The sequence below is a fragment of the Pelodiscus sinensis genome, chromosome 1 (assembly GCF_052426305.1).
Source record: "Pelodiscus sinensis isolate ZL-2025 chromosome 1, ASM5242630v1, whole genome shotgun sequence".
Classification (NCBI taxonomy): Eukaryota; Metazoa; Chordata; order Testudines; family Trionychidae; genus Pelodiscus; species Pelodiscus sinensis.
Window position 1 is genome coordinate 31008300 of NC_143052.1, and position 26233 is coordinate 31034532.

The 26233-nt window shown below is 42.8% G+C and overlaps 1 protein-coding gene across 1 annotated transcript; it reads left to right on the plus strand.

Annotated features, from left to right (window-relative positions):
• The first annotated feature begins 5026 nt into the window (after window positions 1-5026).
• TRMU (tRNA mitochondrial 2-thiouridylase) lies at window positions 5027-24872 on the plus strand. Its single transcript, XM_075927692.2, has 11 exons — window positions 5027-5171; window positions 9103-9268; window positions 11220-11326; window positions 11736-11858; window positions 14958-15130; window positions 17675-17728; window positions 17834-17900; window positions 18811-18911; window positions 21419-21563; window positions 21982-22064; window positions 22577-24872. The coding sequence occupies exons 1-11, from the start codon at window positions 5087-5089 to the stop codon at window positions 22730-22732; spliced, it is 1260 nt and encodes a 419-aa protein (XP_075783807.1). The 5' UTR covers window positions 5027-5086; the 3' UTR covers window positions 22733-24872.
• The last annotated feature ends 1361 nt before the right edge of the window (window positions 24873-26233 follow it).

The window sequence follows — 26233 nt, forward strand, 5'->3', positions numbered from 1 at the left end:
CCATAAACAGAAACCAGACAGTAAATGGGCTAGCTGATAACCAGGGGCCTCCCGTCACCCTGATGGCTAGTACCAGTAATTGACACGCCTGCACTGTCCCAGGAGAGGAATCTTCACCCATCACATACCAGAGGTGCCCATTTTCTGTATTTTCCCAGGTGTAAATTATGCTTTGCACCCTTCGTGGGAAACTTGGCATTCAAAGCCATTTTTCCTAATTGGCCACTTGAGACCAGGAAGAAGCCTACATGACCCAAGGGGTATAAAGAGGGGTTTAGTAGCCCACCCCATTTGAGCTCCAATCATCTACACCTGCTGGCAGGTATTGATTGTCTCCCGAGGTCTGTGGGACGCCCAACCTCGCCCTACTTCTTCCCAAGGGATTGAGAGAAAGACGCTGGCCATGCCAAGTCTGGAACGCAGGGGTGAGAATTATACCTGCTAGGTGTCTATTTTGCATGCATTTAATAAGAACTCAGAGAACCAAAAGGGTTTCATGGTACCTGTAAGTGACTTCTTAGTGTAATTTCTGTCCTGTCCTTTGTAGTGGCTGTGTTATCTGTAACACAGCAGTAGCATTTAACAACTAAGTTAACCCTGTAACAATAAAATAGTAACTGTTTAAGCTTTAACCTGACTCCTTCAGTTGCTGTAACAGAACCAAGCACAATTTAAAAGAACTTCAGCTGGTCAGAAGGGACAGGTATAGGAAGAGCTTGGGCGTTTTGGATTGTGTCACTCCCAGGTGACAGATCCGTTGGGGCATCTCTCAGCCTCCCCAGGCTGCCTGCTGTGAAGGGATTTCTGTATCCTAGCAGCTAAAATCTGAGATGTAATAAGCTCTTCCTATAAACTCGGGGCACCTGAGAGCCTGTTGGCTGCCCTCTGCGACGGGACCCAGGTCCTAGCAGTAAAGTCACAGACATTAAACTTTTTCGGGGCGCCCTCCAGCCTTCTAGGCTGCCCACTGCAACGAGACTTTGCGTCTCAGCAATTGAAGACTTGGGTGTAACACACACGCACACACTGCCCTGACCCTCGGCTGATACCCTTCCAGGCCAGATTAGGGTAGGGATATGGCCGTGGCCCTATGGATGCTGTCATTACTCTCCCACTACCTGTCCTGCCATTCATTACAGTAATGCCTTCAACCTCAGGTGGTCTGTGCGGGAGTTCCCTTTGCCAAAACAATCCACTATGTCACTGATGCCGTTGCACTAAGCTGCGAGCCACATCTGGGTGAGATCAGGATCCAAGCAGAATTGCCTCTGTTTATCAATGTAGAAGAGCTCAAGATGGTTTGGCTGGTGTGTCAAGCTTTCAAGCACAACCTATAGGGCATCCATGTAGCAGTGCTCACAGAGTTGCAGAGTCATGTTCATCTATATCTGCAAAAACAATTAGAAGTCCTGTGGCACTTAAAAGACTAATCTGACAAAGTGGTTTTTACCCATGAAAGCTTATGCCCATATAAATCTGTTATCTTTAAGATGCCACAGGACTCCTCATTGTTAGTGCCCACAGACACATCAGTGATGTTCTATAAAAACAAGCATGATGGTGCTTGCTCATCTCTCCCTTGCTGAGAAGCCCTAGAGCTCTAGATATTTTGCACTGCCAATTCAATACTTCTTCAGGCTTCATACCTTCTGGGGGTGCAGAACAAGCAGGCAGACCACTTCAGCCACTTGTTTGCGGTCACAAATGGTCCTCCAGGCTGTACGTTGCAATGTTAGTTTTCCAGAGGTGGGCGTTTCCCCACTTGGACCTATGTGATATGAAACTGGAAGTGCCAGAGGTTCTGCTTGTTCAAGAAACTGCCCTGGCTTCACTGAAGATGCCTTTCACCTCCTGAGGTTATATCTTGATGTATGCCTTCCCGTTCATCTTCCAACTTCTCCTTGAGATCTACCAGAACAAGGCATCATTCATTTCAATAGTGCTGGCATGTCCCTGCCTGCACTGGTTCATCACACTGTTGGACCTTTCAATGGACAGACCATTATCCCTTCCACTATGCCTGGACATTCTCATTCAGGATCATGGCAAGCTCCAGCACCCCAGTCTGGATACCTTCCACCTCATGGCCTGGAAACTGTGGGGCTACATCTACACTGCAGGCTTCTTGCACAAGAAGGCTATGTCTACACTCACAGCTTCTTCAGTGTAGATGCTCCTTCTTGCACAAGAGCCTCTTCTGAAAAAAAATGGTGGCTCATTAGGTATGCAAATGAGGCTCGGCAATATTCCACGCTTAGCCTCATTTGCATATTACTCGTGCAAGAAGCCGCGAGTGTAGACATAGCCGAACTGTTTTGCGAAAGAGTTCTTGTGCAAAAGGTCTTCCACAAGAGTGCATCCACACTGCTATGTGCTTTTGTGGAAGAGATGTGCTTTTGTGCAAGAGCGTCCATGGCAGTGTGGATGCTCTCTTGCACAAGAAAGCTTTGATAGCCATTTTAGCCATAGGGGTTTCTTGTGCAAGAAATTCATGTTGCATGTCTACACTGCCTTCTTATGGAAGAGCTCTTGCGCAAGAGGGCTTATTCCTCATGGGGAAAGGAATAACTCTTCTGGAAGAAGCCGTTTTCCGACACTGTACTGTAAATTTACTTGCGCAAGAACGTGCATGCAGTGTAGATGCTTTGCAAGCTTTTGCGCAAGAACCTGCAGGGTAGACATACGTAGCCTGGTAGAACTCGGTGGAGCTCCAGTGTTCAGACCCAGTAAGAGTGGTGGTCCTGGAAATTAGGAAGCCTTTCACCTGCACCTCTTACCTGGCAAAGTGGACATGGTTTTCAAGCTGGTCTCTTCACCATCTCCACAATCCTGGGCTACCTACTGCCCCATAAGCAACAGGCTCTCACACCATTCTCTATAGAGGAATACCTGGTGGCCATCTCCACTTGCAGTCACCTGTGCATGGCGGGTATATCAGTGTTTGCTAACCCTGTAGCCTGCTTATGTTAGTGCCCCTATCTACTGTTTTTTTACAAAGACAAGTTCCAGCTGCATTTACACTCCAATTTCCTACCCAAAATGGTCTCCGTTTGTGTTCTTCCCAAAACCCCACACCACCACCAGAGAGCACATGCTTCATTCCCTAGATGTCAGGCATGCCCTGGCATTCTATATTTCACAGCCAACATGACAGGTACCACCAGGGAAAACTTTCTGACAATCATGCACACAGCTATTGTAATGGACACAAGTAATTGTTATTCTTCAAGATGTTATGAGACTTAGGTAACTGTATTATATATAGTTGATTCAGCTCTAATTAGAAGAGAGAAGAGATGGGTCTTAGCACAGAAATTCAAATTTTACACTAAAAAAATTGAAAACATAGGGGCTGCATCTAGATTGGCATGGAAAAAAGTTTTCAGTTAAAAGCATTTTCGGAACAGAGCATCTAGATTGGCACGGACGCTTTTCCGCAAAAGCACTTTTGCGGAAAAGCGTCCGTGCCAATCTAGACGTGCTTTTCCGCAAAAAAGCCCCGATCGCCATTTTCGTGATCGGAGCTTTTTTGCAGAAAACAAATCTTAGCTGTCTACACTGGCCCTTTTGTGCAAAAGGGACCTTTGCCCGAATGGGAGCAGAATAGTATTTCCGCAAGAAGCACTGATTTCTTACAATAGGAAGTCAGTGCTTTTGCAGAAATTCAAGCGGCCAGTGTAGATAGCTGGCAAGTTTTCCAGAAAAGCGGCTGATTTTCCAGAAAAACTGGCCAGTCTAGACACAGCCAGGCTGTGTCTACATTGCCACGATATTGCGCCAAAGTGGCCACTTTTGCGCAAAAACATGCTGTCTACACTGGCGGGGAGTTCTTGCACAAGAACACTGATGTGCTAATGTATGAAATCAGTGCTTGCACAAGAACTATGATGCTTCCACTCAGGAATAAGCCCTCTCGCGCAACTGTTCTTGCGCAAGAGGCCAGTGTAGACAGGCAACATGAATTTCTTGTGCAAGAAAGCCCGATGGTTAAAATGGCCATCGGAGCTTTCTTGCGCAAGAGAGGGTCTACACTGGCACGGATGCTCTTGCGCAAAAGCACATGCCAGTGTAGACGCTCTCTTGCGCAAATACTTTAACGCAAGAACTCTTGCGTTTAAAAGAGTATTTGCGCAAGATCATGCCAATATAGACGTAGCCCGTCTTTAAAGCTGGACAACAATTTTGCTTTAAAATACATGCTCAACAATTTTAGTTGCATGTTGGCTATTCAGTTTTATACATTGTTTTCTTGTTTGAACACATTTTTAGGGTGTAATTTTATTAAAACTTTGGTTTTAAAGCTCTTGAAGGATTTCTTTAAATGCATTTCTATAATTACAATTGTTTTAATTAAAATAAAAAGGCCTCCAGGCAGGGGCGGATATAGGGCAGGGCGAGCGGGGTGGCCGCCCTGGGCTTCAAGAAGCCCCGCGCATACGCTTGGCAAAGGGGGGCCCCGCGAAATGGTCATCTGCCCCTGCCTCCAGGCCACTGATTACTTGCAGCACATGTACTAATTAAAACAGTTTGCCTCAGACGGGAGGTTACCAATGGGGCCCAGTGTCTATTGCAGTGCCCCAGAGGAGAGCCCTTCACTTGTGTCCTACGTGAGAGGCTCTGGCTGAGGCTGAGCTCTGGGGGAACCTCTTACCACGCGCCCTGAGCCTGACTCGCTCCTTTTCTCAATAGGCTTCCCTTTAACGCCGTGCCTCGAGGAGGGGGAGACGGGCTCCCTCGCCCTGCTCCCACAGGCGCTACAGAAAGCGCAGGGCCGGTGGCGGGGGGGCAGGGCACCCGGGGGGAGGCTGCACACGCTGACGGTAGATCGCTGCTCGCGGCGTCCCCGGGGGCCTTCCCCCCGCTCGGCGCGGGCGTGAGGAATCTCCCCAGACCGGGCCAGGGCTGCGGCTGCCCCTGAGGCTCGTGCTGGCTGCCGAGCACGTTCCCGTTCGCCCCGCGCCGGGTCTCCAGCCTCAGCCCCCTCCCATGGCCTAGGCGCCCCCAACCGGCGCGCGCACGCGCTGCCAGGGCCAAGGCGGACGCCGGAAGCGGAAGCGGGAGGCGGGTGCCTGCGCGGGCCGGGAGGATGCTGGCGGCGGCGCGGCGCGTGGTGTGCGCGCTCTCCGGGGGAGTGGACAGCGCGGTGGCGGCGCTGCTGCTGCGGCGTAGGGGTGAGGCGCGCGCTGGGGCTCAGAGCGTTAGGCGGCGGGCGCGGGGCCGACGGAAGAGGGGGCAGCGCAGAGGGCTCTGGTTTGGCGCTGGCTGGGCCCTGTGACTTCGGGGGCGGGGTAGAAGGACTCGGGTGCCTGGTGTGGGAGGAGGCGATGGAAGGGGGGCTAGGGTGTTCGGGGCTGTGATGTGGGAGGAGGGCGGGAGAGCCTGGGACATGTGACGGGGTGGGGGCTTAGCAGTGCTGGGCTTCCCCTGTCATCAGTTGCTGCTAGGCAGAGTATGACCGGGTCGGGATGGTTGTGGTGACAGACGCCCCTCCGCCCATAGCGGGCTGTACCAGTTCATTCCAGGCTGACTTTCCTGCAAACTCTGTCCCTTGAATTCATACAGCAGTCACTTATGCAGCCCGCGGCCCTTTTGTTTGTGGCCCATGGTGCGATTTGGGTTTACATGGGGCTGACCAGGTGGCCCGCGGGTGGGATCCTTTGAACATGGCCTCCACTGGGAACATGCTCCACAATGGTACAGACTGGCTGGAACACACGGGTATGGGGTGTCAGCGTTTCCAGCTCCCAGGGAGGAGGTACCAAGAGTGCCAGAGCATTGTGGGAAGTGCTTTGTATTCATGCCAATCAGAGTGGAAGAAGCTATTTGCATATGTGTATGCAACTACACTTAAGTTGCAGCCCTCTCCATGGTGTACTGTGAGTATCAGTGTGGCACCCAGGGCTTCCAAAGTTGAGTAGCCCTGTGTTATTGCAGGGCTTCTATCAAACTTTTGATACCAGGTTGAAGACTTATTGCAGGCCTGCACAATATACATCCCGCATGCGGCCTGCAGGGGCTCACTGTGTAGCCCATGATGACTACAGGTGGCACAGCCCCATCTGATCCGCTGGCCGGGCGGAGGAGCGGAGCACCGCCAGGGAGGGAGAGGGGAAGGGGCTTGTGCTGGGGGGGGGGGGGGGGGCAGGTCAGGAGAAAGAGGAAGGCACCAAGGGGCAGGGTGCATCAGAGAAATGCCGTGGGGCCAAGTGGAGACAATGAGGAAAAGAGCAGGAGAGGTGGTGTCAGTGGGTGGGGGGACGGGGTGATGCTGGGAGAGGAGAGGGTAAGGGCATTAGGAGCTGTATGTTGTGCAGGCCTGATTTAATTGAAAAATTCTTAATAAAGTATCAGCCCCCGTCCCCCAAGCCTACTCTTGCAGCCCGCAGCTGTTTTCTTTGGAGTAATATGGCCCTCGCCACTTTCTGAGTTGTGCAGGCCTGACTTATTGAATGTACTTTTCTACTTACTAGGGATTTCACCGTGTACAGAACTACAAGATTAACCGATAAATCTGGGATTACTGATTAATCCTGTCGACTACATGCATTCCTCCCCTTGTTGCCTCTGTGTCAGAGGCAGCAAATGGGGAGGAGAGGTAGGAGCTGGTTCCCATGTGGACCCAACTTTTAAGCCTGCTCCCCATTAGCATTGGATCCACCTTTCCCATCCTCGTGCTGCTGCCTCTAATAGAGAAGCAGTAGCTCAGAGTGTGAGAGAGGCATGGGGAGCTGACTTTTAAATTGGCTTTCCATGTGTGCTAGCTCTGCGGACCTGCCTGCCCTCTCCCTTGCTGCCTCCCTTGACTGACAGAGGCAGCGGGGGCAGGCAGGAGTCCGTGCTGTAGGGAGGTAGACCTGCTCTGTGGAGATGCTTCTCCCCACTGCCGCTTCCACTTTTAGAGGCAGCAGCGTCGGGGGGTAGGAGGGGTTGCTGCTGCGAAGCAGCCTCTGTCTGTGCGGGACACTGGTTTTTAAACCAGCTCCTGCCTGCCACCCCATGCTGCTGCCTCTGATAGGCAGCTCCCCAAGGTGGCAGGGGGCTCTACTGGCTCCGCCTTCGAGGACCATCGAATAGTCATGAAACTGCTAAAATTTGGTGTGGTTACATGACTGTTCAATTACACTCTAACATTCCTCCTACTTGCTAAGAAGGAACTCCTTATTTTCAAACCTGAAGAGTGGTTGAAAAGAAGATAATGGAAAATATTCAACCTATCATTGCAGCCACATTAAGGGCCCTTAAATGGCAAGTGCAAGTCTTACAGCATTTAAAGATTGAAAAATTAGAAATTGTAGGTAGGCCTGCTGGGAAAGCTATAAAAAAAGCAAACCCTTATGTTTTGTTAGGCTTAGGAACATCAAATGCAGCATTTTGCTGAGGTGCGTCAGGACCCACTGAGCTTAGGGAAGTGGGGTAAAGCTGCTGAGATGGGTCAATCCCAACCTCAACTGGCAGGAGCATAGGCATGCATCTGCAACAGGACCCTTATGCATGCTGTGCAGCTGGGTTTTTTTACATTTTTTTACTCCGGACAGTCTTCCTTTCTGCTGATTGGCTGTTTGCTCCAATTCCCTCCCTTCACTATCTCTTCACCTCAGCATTGCTTCACTTGCTCTCTCCAGAGTACATGCAAAGGTCTTTCTTCTATTTCTTCTATCCTTTAACTCCCCGCAGATGCACACACTTTGCCCCTCTATTTTTTTATTCCCTTCTGTCCCAGCTGAACTAACCTCCCCCCCCAAATTTATGAAGCAAATATCATATATGTATCTGACTACAGGCAGTCCCCGGGTTACATGGATCCGACTTGCATCAGATCCCTACTTACAAACAGGGTGAGGCAACCCCACACTAGCTGCTTCCCCCCAGCAGACCAGGGAGACGCAAAGCTAGCGCCCCTCCCCAGCAGACCAGGGAGACACGGAGCAGCTTTTCTCAGCAGACACCTCAGCTTGAGAATAAAGGACTGAGGTAAGTGAGGTGTGGGAGAATAAAACTGAGCTCTGGAGAAATGTTTGGCTAGAGTTTCCCCTACAATATTTACCAGTTCCGACTTACATACAAATTCAACTTAAGAACAAACCTACAGTCCCTATCTTGTACGTAACCCGGGGACTGCCTGTATTCTTCTTCATTACACAATAGATTCCTGTTTCCATTTGGGATCCTAGAGACTACTACAATACATACAATTTTTTCCTGTCTGGAAAAAAAGCTAAAACATGTAATGATCTAGTATTCAACCTGTTAGTGTCACCTTATGAGTTCTAGAACCAGTTTTTAAAAAATCTTCATATCGGACAGTGAAGTAGCTTGGGGGAAAGTGATCTGGATGGAGAATATTCTGAACTGCTGGCAATGGATTAAAAAAATTAAATCATTAGGAAATTGGCTTTTAATAATTATTTTCAAAGTGTGCATATATTAGTAAACCAAGTTTACTTTGAGGTTTTGGTATGTTCTATGGAAGTGTTAGGTGCTCAGAATGTGGAGTGAAATAATGGTACTTGGAAGAAGTGAAAGAGGCTCATGATTTTTCGCCAAGCACACATCAATCTGCCTTAAAATCTGAGTGTTGCACTATATGTAGCAAGGAAGTACAGTGTGAGGCACTCATTGAATGACTTCTTGACAACTATAAGAAGAATACTCAAGATGCTCTTGCCCAGTTGGGACTTGGAAGAAGTGTTGTCTTCAAGTCGTCATTGTCAAGTCCAAGTCGAGTCTCAAGTCACTACAGTTAAAGTCTCAAGTCCAGTCTCGAGTCCCTAAAGTCACTTTCGAGTCAAGTCCCAAGTCAAGTCTCAAGTCTTAATTTTAAAAATGTCAAATCACTTTTGTACAAGCCATCAATATCGGCATTTTCGGACAATTTTTTCCACCAAGTAGATTTAACAAAATTAGCAAGTCTCAAATCGAGTCTCAAGTCACAAACAATGAACCCGAGTCGAGTCTCAAGTCGAGTCACCTAGGTGACTTAAGTCGGACTCTAGTTCAAGTCATGGAACTCGAGTCAACAACTCTGCTTGGAAGATCCAGAATTTGGGTCTAATCCTTAAGAATATTTTCAGTATATAAATAATTTCTTTTCTTCTCCCTTAGGCTACCAAGTAACGGGGGTATTTATGAAAAACTGGGACTCTCTGGATGAACAAGGAGTTTGTTCTGCTGACAAAGATTGTGAAGATGCTTATAGAGTTTGTCAGAAACTGGATATCCCTTTTCATCAGATTTCCTATGTCAAGGAATACTGGAGTGAAGTTTTCAGGTAGGATTGTTTTAGAGACATTGTTTTTAGAAGTGTAGTTTCTGATAAAGAGTTAGTATGTGAACAGGGGAAGGTAGAGAATGGCAAAAAACTGACAAGGACAACTTAATATGGATAGTTAGTGTCTGTGAAGTCATAAGCCAGTACAGAAACACTTTAGCATGGCTAAAACTATTATTCATTCTTTGCTTACAAGTTTAGGATCAGGATATATGTACTGACTGGGTGTGAGTCAATTGGCATACTTAAATAGATTTATTTTTTGAACGGATTCATGAGATTTCTCTGGAATTAGGTTAATTCAAGTGCAGTATGTCATCCAGTTCCATTACCACTGTATATAAAGCCTTGGACCTTGTTTAGCAGTTTAATGTTGGACAGTGATTGTGTTAACACCTTTAGCCCATTTATTCCATCTAAATTAATATAACAGCCCTTCCCACCTCCAACTCCCCTGACTGTGGGACCTTGCTTCCTTCCTCACCACCATTGCATACTCTCCTTTCCTTGTGCCTCCTTGCTTTGCCCTCCTCACTTCTATGCATCATCAGATCCACTTTGTTGCTTCCTCTAATATTCTCAGCAGAGAAATACCATCAGGTTAAGCATGGGATCTCACTTTGCTCAGCAAATAAATACAGTCCTTTGCCTGGGGATAAAGGAGAGTGAAGAGGGGTATTCTCCTACCCTCTTTGGAAGTACTCTTTGGGCTCTCTAAATAAGACAGAATGCAACTCAAGGTCTTAAGCCTATATTCATATTTTCTTCAAACAATTCCTTCTCCTGTTTTTTCTGCATCTTCCCCCTTGAGTGACGGCTCACATGCAGTCTTTTACTTGAGCAAGCAACTTGCCCTTACTTAGAACTTTCTCTTCTGCATCTTCAGACTGTACATTTACTGCTTCCAATAATTCCTACCTCTTCAGGCTAGGGATGTGAAAGCATTAACTTGTACGCAGTTAACTAATGAGCCCCTGTATCACAGGCAGAAGCACAGGGGAGGGAGGCAGAAACCAGTGTTCACAGCAAGCTGGCTTTTAAGCTGCTCAGTAGTGCTGGAGGGCTGTGACTCTGGGAGCTGGTACACACAGAGAGCTGGTTTAAAAGCCAGCTCCCAGTGTGCACCAATTCCTGCCTGCCCCTCTGTGCTGCTGTGTCTATATCAGAGGGATACAAAGGCAGCAGCGCAAGGGGACAGATGGCTTCCTGGGAACCAGTACATGCAGGGAACATTCTTAAAAGTTGGCTCTGTGCACACACCAGCTCCTGGGGAGCTGTCTACCCCTGCGTGCAAATATGTAACCACTCAAATTTTCAAAGGTTGCGTGTTTACCTAAATAAATGCATTTTAACATCCCTACTTCAGGCCTCCTCTTCCTAGGTGGTCTTAAACAAGAGAATCACGCTGGTCTTGCCTTTTCTATAGTCTCTAACCAGTCTTGGAGAGATCAGCAGCCACTCTTACTCCCCTTTTTCTGTTTCCCTAAAGAACCTGTTAAAGTCTCTTTTATTTTAATTCCCTCTGACTGGCATGAAGGGTTCTTAGCCAATGTCTACACTACTGTACAGCCTAAATTGACAAAAACTTACATTTCTCAAGTGTGCAAATTCTCCAACCCCGACATGAGTATTTGTGTGTGCAGCAAGTTTCTCCCATCGACACATCTTATGCTACTCACAGAGGTGCAAATAAGTTTGTTAGTTTCTAAGGTGCCACAGGACTCCATGTTGATTTTGCTGAAACAGACTAACACAGCTACCCCTCTGAAATTTTTTTTAAAGTACAAAGATGTTGAAACAGAGAAAATCTAGCAATGAATCCCTTACAATGTTTGCTTTCACAATATGTGTTTAGTATTATTAATAGGTCATAAGCTCTCAAGATTAATAAGTACTTCTTCACATTTGAATAGAATTTCTTGTTTATAGTCATTATGCATTTGTTTTACAGTTACCTTTTAAATGAATATGAATTGGGAAGAACTCCCAATCCTGACATAATGTGCAACAAGCATATCAAATTCAATTATTTTCTCCATTATGCTCTGGATAACCTTGGTAAGTTGTCTTCAAATGTGTTTGTATATACCCTATACTGCAAAAGTGCTAAAGACGAGCAAACTCTTTAAAATCTTGGGCAAGGAGTCTGATCTCATGTACAAACACAATTTTGTAGTTTTGTATCACTGTTTGTGAAAAGAAGTTTAACATTTGCATTTGAAGGTGCTCCTTGAAGCACAAAAAATGGAAGGGTGATACATCAGGAACTGTGATTTTCCATTAAATATTGAGGCTGTATTAAGATTAGGAAAGCACTAGCTGGCTATGTAAAGCTTCTTAGATATCATTTGTCTTCAGTTTTTGTTTCTATAATGTATGTGTTTCCAAATATTTCTGTAACTTTTAATACTCTAAATACTGTGATGTTCAAGAGCAATATTTATATATTTTTTTACACTTCGTATAGGTGCTGATGCTGTTGCAACTGGACATTATGCAAGGACTTCGCTTGAAGATGAAGAAGTTTTCCAACAGAAGCACATTAAAAAACCACAAGGGCTTTTCAGAAACCGATTTGAAGTTAGAAATGGTAAGTGGTTAATATGGCTTTGTCACAGATTCATGGACTCACGGGCCAAGTGCTCTCTCTTGGCTTCATAGGGTTCCTGGGAGGAACACCTTTCAGGTGTCAGCCGTCTTCAAGGATGACTACTCTCTCTGGAGTTAAGCCCTTTGACTCCATCACCACATGGATAATACCTCTAAACCCATGGTGTCCAACCAGTTCTGAAGAAGTAGCCACTACTGCTGTAGCAAACTAGCCACCCTCTCCTGGCCAAATAGCCACAATGTTCAAGCCAACTAGCCACACTCAACTGGCCAAATAGTCACATGCGGCTAGCTAGTTGACACCATGGCTCTAAACCTTCACCATACCTGATCACACTCTAAGCTCCCCTCAGTGAGTCCACTTGAACTGGACCCTTGGGGGAAGACTTTTGCACATCAAGAGGATGCAACAAAATCTTGAGCTCTTTAGATTGTAATGATTCTCAACCAGTATTGTAAAATAAAAGGATTTATTGGAAATCTGTAACACAGAATAGAAAATTCCTGAGTGACCTTTACAATAGAAAGTTACAGCATAGTTCATTTGAGACTTCCCAAGTTCCAGTGGATACAGATTCCTTTGTCTCTAGTCCAGAAGTGTCCTTCCTTCCAGGCAACCTCACTATATCACCTTCATATAAAAGACCTGCCTCTCTCTCTTGTCTTCTTTATTGGGCAAAAGATCACTTGTGCTCTGTCTCTTCCGCCCTTTGTTCTCCCACTGGCCAAAACCAAATGGCTTCCAAGTTTAGGAGAGCCTTTGGGTCACCAGTCACTAATTAACAAAATGTCCCAGCCATTGTCTGGGGTCCATTGTCTGCTAGTTAGGGTCATGCCTGGTCCTCTGAAACAATAAACACTCTCTTTCCCATCACCTGGTTAGAAATTGAGGCCTGCACAATATTCATACAAAACATTAGGAAAATTCCCTTCTTCTTCCCAGGTTCTTACACAGGCCTATTAAAAGCAACATGACCTTCTTAGTTTAGGTTGGTCAAAGAACTTATCTTCTTAAGAACTTTCCTTAATGGCAGTTATATTTATAAATATTAAATAAACAATATACATGAATGACTTTAAGTGTAATATTTTCTTACACAGTATAGCCTGACCCTGTTGACATTAGGTCATTGGGTTGCAGGGGTCTTGGCCTCCAACATCCCCTGTTGCCTTCTTTGCCCTATAATAACCTGTTTTTGTCCACAACATAGCCCTCGAGCTAAATCGCATCTAAGCTTGATTCTTTCAGGATAACAGAAATCCAAATAAAAATCCTGACATCCCAAACAGCCCTTCTTGGGCTGTTCTTCAATCCATCTGTGTTCAGTTCTCAACCCCATCTTGGGCTTAATGGTCCTTAGGTTGGTGCTTCTATGCAAGAATGCAGACAAACCTTTTGTTTTGAGTTCCAGCCCAAGGAACCTTTATTAAGCAGCTAGGTCCTTACCTTTGTACAGGCTATTGTTTCTCTGGGTTACTTCCTGCCTCCAAGGCCCATTTTTTGCTGTTTCCCAGCAGGCTATTGTTATTACAGCATCTTCTCTGGTTTCTAGATCTCAGGCTTCTTCTTAGGTTGTCTCAGGCCAGGTCTATACTAGACCCGGAAGGTTGGCTTTAGGTACCCAACTCCAGCTATGTGAATAACATAGTTGGAGTTGAAATACTTTATGCTGAGCATGGCGTGCAGTGGAAGGTCAATGGGAGCAAACACTCCCATCAGTTTCCCTTACTCTTCACGAATTGAGGAGTACTGGCAGCCAAGGGTACCCTCAGCATTCAATTTAGCAGTTCCTTACTAGACTCGCTAATTGAATGCCAGAAGATTGATATCTGGAGTGGCAAGTGGAGACATTGCCTTGCTTCTCCTTGGGAATGCTGACCCCCGGATCGCTTCCCTGGTGGTTGTTCCTTTTCAAAGGCCCTTTACAGGATTAAATCTATGCCTGTAGCGTTTTAAAGCATGTCTTTGTCAGGCCCTTAGGTCTCCTTTTTTTCTTTTAAGATGTTGTCTTTTCTCTATGTAGTCATTCCTAATCCTTTCACAGCTTGGGTCACTGATGATAATCCATCCATTAAGTCAGGATCAGCAGTGGGATAGCTACTACAGGCAGTCCCCGGGTTACGTACAAGATAGGGACTGTAGGTTTGTTCTTAAGTTGAATTTGTATGTAAGTCGGAACTGGTACATATTGTAGGAGAAACTCTAGCCAAACATTTCTCCAGAGCTCAGTTTTATTCTCCCACACCTCACTTCCCTCAGTCCTTTATTCTCAAGCTGAGGTGTCTGCTGAGAAAAGCTGCTCCGTGTCTCCCTGGTCTGCTGGGGAGGGGCGCTAGCTTTGCGTCTCCCTGGTCTGCTGGGGGGAAGCAGCTAGTGCGGGGTTGCCTCACCCCGTTTGTAAGTAGGGATCTGATGTAAGTCGGATCCATGTAACCCGGGGACTGCCTGTATATTGCTGACAAGGCTGACCCAGACTTCCCTTACAAGGCCAGCAAGCTGATGACAGTTGGTTACAATAATCAATACATATCAAAGTGCCATGTCAAGTGACATTTTGACATTGTTAAAACCTCAGGAATCTAACCTCTTGTTGTAATGCTTTTTTATAAGATCAAAACAAAATCCTTTTTTGTTTAAGAACAGGAGTCTAGCTCCTCAGTTTGTGGAAAAACAGTGTGGCTCCCTTATCTTCCATGCATTTGGATTGATTTACATCATCTGACTTTCTGGCTGAGAATCTTTAAGTAATTCTGTTTAATCCAGGTCCTGTTCTCTCCAGATATTAGAAGTTATGGGATTTGTTGAATTCCAAGAAAAAGAGTAATCCTGACTGTCAATATAGTTCTTTTTATAATAAGAGATGGAAAAGTTCCTGATCTAATGTCTCTGTAATGGAGCAATGTCTAGGTTGTAAAAAGTGCCCCAGATGTTTTCTGTTGAGTGCAATGAGGAAATGTGCTACGATATGTTAACAATAGAAGTTCTTATATTAACCAGAATTTTAACTAAATGTGTGTGCAAATAGTAGGAGTTAAGCTATGAAACATTGAAACATCTTGTGTGTTCTACACCATGCAGCTGTAAAACTGCTTCAAGGAGCGGACTACATGAAAGATCAAACCTTCTTCCTCAGTCAGATTTCACAAGATGCTTTGAGGAGAACCATTTTTCCTTTAGGAGGATTGACAAAAGATTTTGTAAAGAAGATAGCAGCAGAACATGGTTTTCATCATGTGCTGAAGAGAAAAGAGGCATGGTAACACTTATTAAACTTTTGGTTTATATTTATCTCTAAACTTTGTTTTTGATTTGTATGTTGTTATAGAAATTGAAACTAGTTAGGTAAATTTTACATCTTTTTAATTACCTGGATCAGTTTAAGTCAAATTACTTATAAGTGACCGAATATATATTTTAGGGCTGTCAATTGATTAAAAATAAGTCACAATTGCACTGTTAAACAATAATAACATGCCACATATGTAAATATTTTGGATGTTTTCTACATTTTCAAATTTTGATTTAAATAAAAAGTGTACAATGCTCATTTTATATTCTTTATTACAAGTTTTTCCACTGGGGGAAAAAAACAAAAGAAATTGTATTTTTTAATTCACGTACTATTGTAGTGCAATCTGTCTGTTGTGGAAGTTGAACTTACAAGTGTAGAATTATGTTAAAAAACCCTGCATTCAAAACTAAAACAGTCTAACATTTTAGAGTCTGCAAGTCTCCTCAGTCCTACTTCTTGTTCAGTCAATTGCTGAAACAAACAAGTTTGTTTACATTTACAGGTGATAATGTTACCCACTTATTGTTAACAGTGCCACCTGAGAGCGAGCATAGATATTGTTGTAATCAGCATTGCAAGATTTTTATATGCCAGATGTGCTAAAGATTCATATGTCCTTTCATACTTCAATCACCATTCTAGGGGATATGTGTCCATCAGGTTCTGCTCAATAACAATCCAAACACTATAGACTGATGCATGTGCATTTTCATTCTCTAAATCAGATGCTACCAGCAGATTGTTTTTCCCTTTTGGTGGTTTGGGTTCTGTAGTTTCCTCATCATAATGTTGAACAGGCAGGAGTCTGCTTCAGTCCCACAGGGCTCACCACAGGCAGAAGCACCCTTGTCTGTAGCCTCCCCCATACCGTGCCTGCCCTTCCCCTTTAATTGGTTAAACAGATAAACATAATTGTGAGGGGGTGCACTCACCACCGTAACCCCCCTGCCATCTGTCTTCAGGAATTGGCTCCCTCGGCGGGTAGGGTGCCTTCTCTGGGGTGATGTCTCCCCTCTTTACTCCCGGCTGCGGCATCCTCTTCACCACACTGCCCTCCGGCAGTGCCCAAGTCTGTCTCTGAGCCCCCCTTCCGGGGGTTGATGTTCCTCCAGCAGGCCTTCTTTCAAGCCCTGCAGTCTGGGGATTTGCTGGCCAGAGCTCCTCTAGCCCTGCCCTAGCTTCCCCCCAGCCCTGCCCTAGCTTCAGGGAGCCTCCTCCTCCCTCAGCAGCCAGGTTCTCACTCCCCCTCACACAGCAGCAGCCCATTCTCTATTATAGCGCCCAGCTGGGCCCTAATGGGCTAGTACAGCCTCAGCTGGGCTAAATTCCCCGGCCCTGGTTCAGGCCGGGGTCTGCCCTTAAAGGGCCAGTGCAGGGCGAGCGCCCTGTCACAATAATGCATAACTGGTTAACTAGTTATTTGGGATTTTACATCCCTATTTCCAACTAGCACAAGTCACAGAGATAGCAATAGTGATAGAAATGTAGCCGTGTTAGTCTGGTGTAGCTGAAACAAAATACAGGACTATGTAGCACTTTAAAGACTAACAAGTCTTTAAAGTGCTACATAGTCCTGTATTTTGTTTCAGAGATAGAAAGTGATTTATATTTCTTCATGGTTCTGTGAATCTCTGATTTACTGTAGTTGTGTTGCAGGATGCAGTGGTATCAGATTGCTGTTTTTTTTCCCCCCTAAGAAAACTTTGTAACGAGGCTAGTTCTGTTTCCCTTGCTAACAAACTAATACTTTTATGGTGTGATCTTTTGGAGTAAAAATGTAAGTTACTATATTCCCGATGTTCCTCCTTGGTTTTAGTACTTTTGTACTCATCTTCATAGCAATCAGTTTTTTACTGTTCAGTTGTCTGAGGACAATAGAATAGGTTTTAAGGTGATGTAGTTTCAAGAAGAAAAAAGAGCTGTTTTAACATGAAAAGATTTTCAGGGTATGGCTCAAATCTGTAGGAGTGCTTAGGCATTGTTGTAATAAGTGCCAAAATCGTATTCTACCCTGGCCAGCAACATTGCTAGGACTTATCCTACCGACATGGTTAGGCATCAGCTGAGCAGTATTGTGGATCAGAGCGGAATCTAAAACTGGTACTTAGCACCTGAACCTCAGATTTAGATACTTAAGTACCTTTGTGAATCTTGGCCTCAATGACTTATCTTTGTGTATGGTAAGGTGAAGGACAAATGTTTTTTTTGAAACATACATGCAACACAAGAAGTGTTTATCTTACTGAGTAACTGTGTGATGTTGTCACCCATGTCTTTTTCCTGTTTCCTGTGCTTATGGTTTTCACTTGTATTAAATTTAGTTTGTATGCTTTCTAGGCAGGGTTTTATACTCATTTTTGAAGCATCTACTATATTTTAGGTGCATGGAAGGGTAAATCTTTGCTGTACTGAAAATGAATGTTTTGACATTAGGATTATCAAAAGGTTCATACTACTTTTGCATAGAGTTTATACTGTGCATTCATTTTATTCTTTCTTTAAGAGTATGGGAATCTGTTTCATTGGGGAAAGAAATTTTGAAAACTTCATTCTTGAGGTAGGTAACATTAGATCTGGGAATCTATAAACTTCTGATTTTCCTAGTAATTTTTAAGGTGGCCCATAGGAAGATCTTTTACACATCTATTTTTCTTTCTTATAGTATTTAGAACCTCGTCCAGGTAACTTTGTTTCCATTGAAGATAACAAAGTGATAGGCACACACAAAGGTAAGCATCTGCCTCTCCTATCTATTTTAAATAAATCATTTGTGTAGTATAGAACAGTACTATTTTATTTGAAAAAACTAGTTCTGTAAAATTCCAAAACTCTATTCTGTTTTGGTATGCCTAATGAGTCATAGAAGATCCATTAACCCAGTAACTATGGCTTTGGTCTGTCCTTAGTTTTTCTATAATTTTTACATTGCAATAAAAAGAAAAACCATAATTATTGCTTGGCACTACTGATATGTAAGAATTACTTTTTGGCCTTTAGGTCATCATTAAATTTATATGAAGGAATCACTATCAACTTGATTATTTTTATATGACTGAGTTTCAATTCCAGAAATTTTAAATTCCTTTACAAATAAATTAATACAGGTTGTGATGCACAATAGGGTAGTTACAGAACCCAAGCACCAAATAAGCCAAGTTTCATCTCTCCTTTCCCTTCTTCTCTGTGCACATCTTCCTGTTGCCTGTTCAGTTTCAGATTCTGTTACTAAAAAACACTTCCAGGCCTCAGAAGAGCCTTCAACTAACATCCCCCAATCCAGTGCAAGAAAATCTTCTGTCATATTAGTAAATGTAGTAGGCAGTGAAACTGGCAAGCTACATTTATCAAATGCTCAAACTAAACAAGCTAAAATATTGATGATTTTCTATAATCTATTTCAGTTATAGTAATCTTTTGAGGTATTTGTAGCAACAGTAGGTACAGACTTTTAAGATAAAAGCTTATTCAGGTTTTTGGGGTCTCTTTCATTTTTCAAGATGTAAGAAAATACAATTTTTTTTTTTGCTCAGTACTTACACTTTTAAAGAGAGAGATTTCTGCATTTGAAATATTATGATTTCTGAAACTAACCTATGCTTTAAGGGGTTTTGCCAGTGTAAAATTTTCATATTTCAATAGGTTGTTTCCTGTATACAATAGGCCAGAGGGCTAAGCTAAGTGGCCTCAGCGAAGCTTGGTTTGTTGTTGAGAAAGATGTCACATCGGGAAATATCTTTGTGGTGAGTTTATTTTCATTGATAGTGTATATAATTAATGCAGGTATTTCTTGATTCCTCCTGAAAAGAATGTGATTCTAATTTATGAAGAAGCCTTGATTTTTTCCATTTAACAGAGAAACAAAAGCTGCCAACTGGTATAGTGTTAACAGGTTTCAGACATTGTCCAGAAATCTGACTTCTGATCAGTAGAAAATTATTCGAGTTTTTAACATGAATGTGTCCTAAACTATTGGCAATTAGCTTCCAATGTATTACTCTCAAAACAGGTGGTTTTTCATATAGCCATTGTGGCACAATATATAATATTTTATCTAAAACCTTTAATTTACTATATTGGCTTAGCAAGTTGCCAGAAAATGAAGTACTGAACACTAGTACAATTTCACTTCTCTGCAGAAACAGACAAGAAATAGCTCTGTAAATAATTTCTGCTATGTTGATGTCAGCATTTAGCATTCCCCAACATTCTGAGGCACCTTAACTTCACTAATATTTTTGCAATGTTTGGTTCTCTGATTGGCTAATGATTCTATTTTTTGTTTTTGTTTTTGCTGTGGAGTGCAGATGTGCTTTCTCATGGAAGCACATAAATCAAATAGGGGATGAGGAGAGAAATGAGAATTATTTTATGCCCCAGAGACTGAGATACCCTCCTCTTGGTTGCACCTTGGATGCCAGAATACTCAGCTTTGTGGTAGTCTCCTTCATGCCACTGGCAGAATGACAAAATAATAGCTTAAGAGCACCTCTAGTGGCATGTATTTTTAACTCTTTATGCTTTACCTATGTCTCAAAAATTTCTTCCAGAGGTAGTGTCTCTCATGAATTGGCATTTGTCTTTCATCACCCAATGCTATTTAATCAATAGAATAGCATAGTTTTCAAGTCCAAACATCTTTGGTGTTTTAAAATTGGTAACAATGGTTGTGACAGTTGAGAGCTTATTATACGACAGTACTCAAAAGTGCATTAATCCTTTTTTTAGAACAAATAGTAAGTAAGGCATGGTCCATTCCTCAAGAAGGCTAACAGCCTGTTAGCTATGATGTGACAGGTTGGTAAATCAGTAGAGTGGGGAATGTGCGCGTTAAGGAAAAGTGTTAGTGTTATACACTATAACAAATCACATTTTCTCATTATAAGTATGTGCACATCTTGATTTCTGAATTCCTTTTAAAAATATAGATTTTTTTTTAATGGATATCGAGGATGAAGTAAATCTGAAAGCTTTTTGCTGCTACCTCCCAAAACTGGCACTCCCTCATCCAGCAACAGTCGCAGTCCAGTAGCACCATGGTTGTTCCTGGACCAGCTCCCTGGCTAGGAGCCTCAGTGAGAAGAGAGCTGGTGGCTCAGAGCCCCGTGGGGCTGGGACTGGTGCCGGAGCCCTGGTAGTGCAGTAGGGACTGCAGCAGCCCCAGTAGCAGGGCTGGGGACGTGGCAGTTGCAGCAGCTGGGTCGTAGCCAAAGACGCAGCAGCCCCGATAACGGGGTCAGGGCTGGAGATGTAGCAGCCACAGCAGCCCTGATAGCAGGGCCAGGGATGCAAGGGCTGGGGCAGTCCAGGCTGCCAGGGACGCAGCAGCGTGGCAGCTCAGCAAGGGGGCCGGAAGTAGGGAGGGAAGGTGGTCTGGGGAGCCAGTAACAGGGGACCTCCTCTGATCCGGCAAATTCCCTCATTCAGGATGAGTCAGCTCCGCAAGGTACCGGACCAGAGAGGTCCAACCTGTACAGACAAAATTAACGCTGTGGTGATTGTAATCTTGGATCGATTTAGCAGGTCTAGTGAAAAATCAACTCAATCACTTTGATATCTGGTACTCCACTGGAATTAGATAAGTTAGGGGCACCAACGGGGGAAAAATAATGTGGACACTGCTGTAAGTAAGATCTGAGCTATGTTGAATTGAGTTATGCTACTAAGTAACTCTTTAAATGAGGAGTCCTGTGGCAATTCAGAAACTAACAAATTTGTTAGGGCATAAACTTCAGTGGGAGCTTATGAGTTTATGCCCTCATAAATTTGTTAGTCTCTAAATTGCCACAGGACTCCTAGTTATTTTTGCAGATACAGAGTTAACACGGCTGTACCTCAGAGACATAATTCAAATTGCATAGCTTAAAGCAGCTTTTCCCCACAGTGTAGACCTGCCTTGAGAAAGATGAAGAAAAGATAGTGGACTTGGATCAAGATAATGAAAACAGTATTGCATAAGGGTGAGCATGGAGTAAGGCCAGGCGACGATTGAGGGAGAAGTGCACAAATGAGCTAGTATAACTGTGGGAATGAAGGGAGCATGATGTTGAATAATAATTCAGACTTACAATGGGATATTTTTTTAATAAGATTTTAAGGAAGCTGGTTAGACTCTAACATCTACTTGCTTTACTAGTGAATTAGCTTTTATTTTTATATGCCTTGATGCTTTTCTGAAATCTGTGCTTTCATTCACAACAGTTATGTAATATCTGTCATAAACACACATAAAACATTTTTGTATTTTAAGGCACCATCTACAAATCACCCTGCACTATACAGAGACCTATTGCGAACAAACCGTGTGCACTGGATTGCAGAAGAACCTCCTGCAGAGCTAATTAGGGACAAAATGATGGAGTGTTCTTTCAGGTTTCAGCATCAGATGGCACTAGGTGATCAAACTTTGTATATTTAAATCTATTCAGATTGTGATGTGAGTGATTGAAATGTCATCTAATATAACTTCTCACAGTAGATAAAAATGGTTGTGCTAATCAGGGGTCGCTGAACCACGGCGAGCCCTGCTCGCCAGCAGCACTGTCCGGCGATCTGCGCATGCGCAGATCATTCTGCGCGTGCGCAGATCGCCCGAACCCAGCTCTTCCGGGTTGTAATCTACTCGCCACAGGTGAGTAGATTACATAGTTTGTCGAGCCCTGATGCTAATTATAATTTTCCATTTTTTAAGATTAAAAACGAATTATTTTTGGAGATCTCTTAACTCATTACACTTGTTTAAGCCAGTGAAAAAAATGTAATTTGTGAATATAAGGGTAAGCTAGCTGGTTGTTTAACAACTTTCTCTTTTAGTGCCATGCATGTTAACTCTGAACCAAGATGGGACAGTGTGGGTGACACTAGTCAAGCCAATAAGAGCTCTTACACTAGGACAAGTAAGTGTTGCCAGAATTGGTTCTTTTAATTTATGTTTACACATATCCTATGGTTTATTAATTGAAGAGCATCAGTCAGAAGAACTTTCAGTACCACACTATAGAATGTATAGCTCAGCCTTTTGAAGAGTCTTCTCTAGAAATGATACTCTACTTATGTGACTGTCAGCTCATTTTTTAAAAGCTTCTCAACCGAAAAGTACTACATAGTAACTAAAGAGAGATTCCAGCACCAAGGATAAAAATTAAAATAATTCTTATTACTGATTTCTCATATAATACTGTAAAATTTCATAATAAAATTTGTTACTTTTATATTTATACTCATGAGAGCCCACAGTTCTATCTTTTTGTTTGTTCTCTTTATACTCCCATTTTATGCAGTGTGGTCAGAGCAAAAACAAGGGAATAAATATTACCTTCAGTATTCAGGAAGCTCTCCCTCCTTATTTGTCAGTCTCTCAGTATGCACTTTTCCAATGCTCTGAAGACTTGCTGTGTTTATTTGCTAGTTTGCCGTGTTCTACAAGGGTGATGAGTGCCTTGGCAGTGGAAAAATCATCAGACTGGGCCCATCGTTGTACACTTTACAACAGGGCAAAAGCAGAGAGCAAGATTCAGCGCATGTGTTAGCAGAAGAGATCAAGAAGTTGGAACCAGCAACGTAATACGTGCATTTTTCTTGACTGAAAGACTTTGGGGATTCTGGAGCATTAAAATAATGAGCCATAAACCACATAAATGTATTTTCTTTGACAGACTATATCTTTCAAAAGATGAATTAAGGCAATTCTGCCATAATATTTGACTGATGGTACCTAAGAGGGTTTTTGAATTAAAATAGATTTAATACGGTTTAATTAAAATAGATCAGTAAGATACCTCAAGTAAGTAATGGAAACATATTGTACAAAAAGGTATGTATACTGTATATGAGACATCCTGGCAATTTTAAGATCAGCACTTTTGTATTTTTAGAGTGGGGTTAACTGTAAACCAAGTTTTTAATGTCAAAGTTTTTCTAATATAAATGCACAGTTTATGTACTAGTGTTCTAGAAATACATGAGAGTTTCTGCAGTTTGAAATAGCTGCTTTTCCCTTTTGTGCCATGATATCAGTCTTGTAAAAGAAATAAGGTAGTGAATTTTCAGTATGTAATAAAGTTTTAGTTTTAGTTTTCTAAAATTGCTCTATAACAGCAGCAGCATATAAAACCATTTTTATTTAAAAAATGCCCTAAACCCTAAATCTTTCTTTTAGGCACAACTGAAAGTATTTTAAGAGCTATGTCTGTAGGTAAAATGGATGCGTGACTTGTGTTAAATTTGTGTTGGACTTTGGGAGAAGGCTGTGTTATGTCTCTTTCATTCAAGTTCATGAACTGTGACCAATAGGTATTTATTTTTCACTTGCAATACATTTTATAATACTTATTTTACACTTGTTTGCTGCTAGTAGTTATGGTTTAAGATTTTTACCATAATTCAGGTTTTGAAATCTAGTGATTTGAAAATAAATGCATTGATACATCTAACATTCTTTTATAAAACTGTGTAATGGTGTGCCATTTTACTGCAGTTTGATTAATACTGTAAACTAATCTGGGCAGGGACTTTGCCATCTGCGTTCTTGGAGCACTGAGAATGCATTGTCAGTATGTAAATAAACCCAAAGTTATATGTACTTGTTTGTTGTATTAAACCTTATTATACAGGCAACTTTTTAGGGAGGGAGAGCTGGAAATAGATACTAAATCAATGTGGTGTGATGATATTATGGAAAACAAACTTTCCAAGACTTTTGATACAGTGAATTGAAGCAAGCCACTGTATCCTGAAGACCTCCTCAGATGTTTGTATAGCTCTTTTATTATGACTTAACAAAAGGCAAGTCCTGCAGTTAACATTATTTTATACATTAACTTACTTCTATGCAGCTGTGTGTTAATGAAAGACTGATCGGATGGCTGTAGAAGGCAGAAGGTATAAAATTCTTTATCTAGTTAAGATAAGAGAGATAGAAAGCTGTACCACACATATGGGTGTGTCTAGACTACCTCCCACTTTTGACAGAGGAATGTAAATTAGATGCTTCGAAATTGCAGATGAAGCCAGAATTTTAGTTTCTGGCACTCCATTTACATATTCATGTTATAGTGCTCTTTCAAAAAAGTGCTATTTTGAAAGTGAAATTGCGGTCTAGACATGGTTCTTTCGAAAATAGCCTTTTTTGAAAGATCCTGTAAACCTCATGAGGCCTCAAAAGGCTTCTATTTTTGAAAGAACTGCGTCTAGACTGCAGTTTCACTTTCAAAATAGCACTTTTTCAAAAGAGTGCCATGAGGTGAATATGCAAATGAAGCGCTGGAAATTCAAATCCTAGCTTCATTTGCAATTTTGAAGTGTCTAATTTACATCCCTCTGTCGAAAGAGGGAGGTAGTCTAGATATACCCATAGATTCTTTTGCTGAATGTAAAAGTGCATTATGTGCAACTATGTTGGTTCCCCCTCCTGCACACATCTCTTTCTATATCTTGATAGCCAGTTTTAAGAGCTGTCTTTCTTTGCTCAGAGTAACAAAGGAAAATAAAGTTCTGCCTTTTTCTCCAGAGAGAAAATATAAATGAACAGAAAACTTTCCTTGTTACCTGGCACTTGCCAGGCTGGTGTATTTGCTAAGGACACTTGTTTTCAACTAAACTGTGTGAAGCAAACAAACTGTACTTCCCATAAGAAATCTGTATCACTTCTCAGAAATATCAGTTGTACTGTTCTGAAAAAAATTAATAAATAAAAAAGCCACTTATCCTGTTGTTCCTTACCCATCTATCATAAGTTCAGTGGGGGAAAGTGTTTTACTTTGGATACCCAGGTAAGAATTATATTATAAGGTTTGCTTTTGACGTTAGCAGTGTTATTCCTCCTTACATCTATTCATTCCTATTATTTTGATGCCATTCCAGTAATGGATACAGGTATCCATTGTATGGGTTTTTTTCATCTTAAACCCTTCATTCTTGAAATCATAACTCTCTGCAAAATACGGAATGACTATAAAGAGGCTAATGGTCCATGTTTTTTTCTAATTTGATTTATCCTGGAAATATGAAATACATAAAATATATTTTATTAGTGTTTTGGGTTATACTAGGTGTGATTTTTCCTGTTGCTTCACCTGAAAACAGTATCTTGAGCAGTTTAGTATCATCTGCACATTTTACCACCTCACTGTTTAACCCCTTTCTCTAGATGATTTATAATTACATCCCAGGATGGACCATTGGGAGACATCACTAGTTATCTCTCTCCATTCTGAAAACTTACCATTTATTCCTACCCTTTGTTTCCTGTCTTTTAACTACTTATCAATCTATGAGAGGACGTTCCTGCTCATCCCATGACAGCTTACGTAAGGGTTTTTGGTGAGGGACCTTGTCAAAGGTTTTCTGGCAGTCTAATTACACTGTGTCCCCTTTGTCCGCATGTTGACCCCCTCTGGAGTGGCACCCCCATGACAAGGTATAAGGGGTGCGACTGGCTCTCCCTAACCCTCAACTCCTTTTTGCCACCAGTGACAGTGCACAGAACAGTCACTGTTCTGTCTAGGTTAATTAGAGTCCATGCATATGAACTAGTGTTCCTGTAAAGTTAATGTACATAATTGAGCTAGCTACCATTGGTAGTAACTAGAGTTTTGTTAGTCCCAGATGGGACTTAGTGGGGAGACAGGGCCAGTCCCCAAGCCCTGCAATCGCTGTAAATGACTTATGCAAATGAGTCCAATTAATCCACATATTAGTTGTCTCAGATACCCTGGCGAAGGGCAGATGAGCAACAAGTGTCACATCTACAAGCTCTTCAATCCTAGGACTAAGAAGGAGTGTGATATCTGACTTAAAAGTGCTTCTGATGGAGATGGTGCTCACTGTGACCCAAAGCAGAGGTCCAACTCTACCCAGCACAGTGGGATGGGTGCACAGTTTCTCTCTGGCACCATTAGTAAGCCGGCAGCAATACCTTTCCACAGCCCTGGCCAAGAAGATGAATGAGGCCAGCAGGGGACAGTCTATTCCTAAAAGGGGAAGGACAGGACTGGGGGCAAGTGAAGGCCCACATGGGTAGCTCATCTACATCAGGTAATCATTTGTTAACTTGTGTTGAGCAATG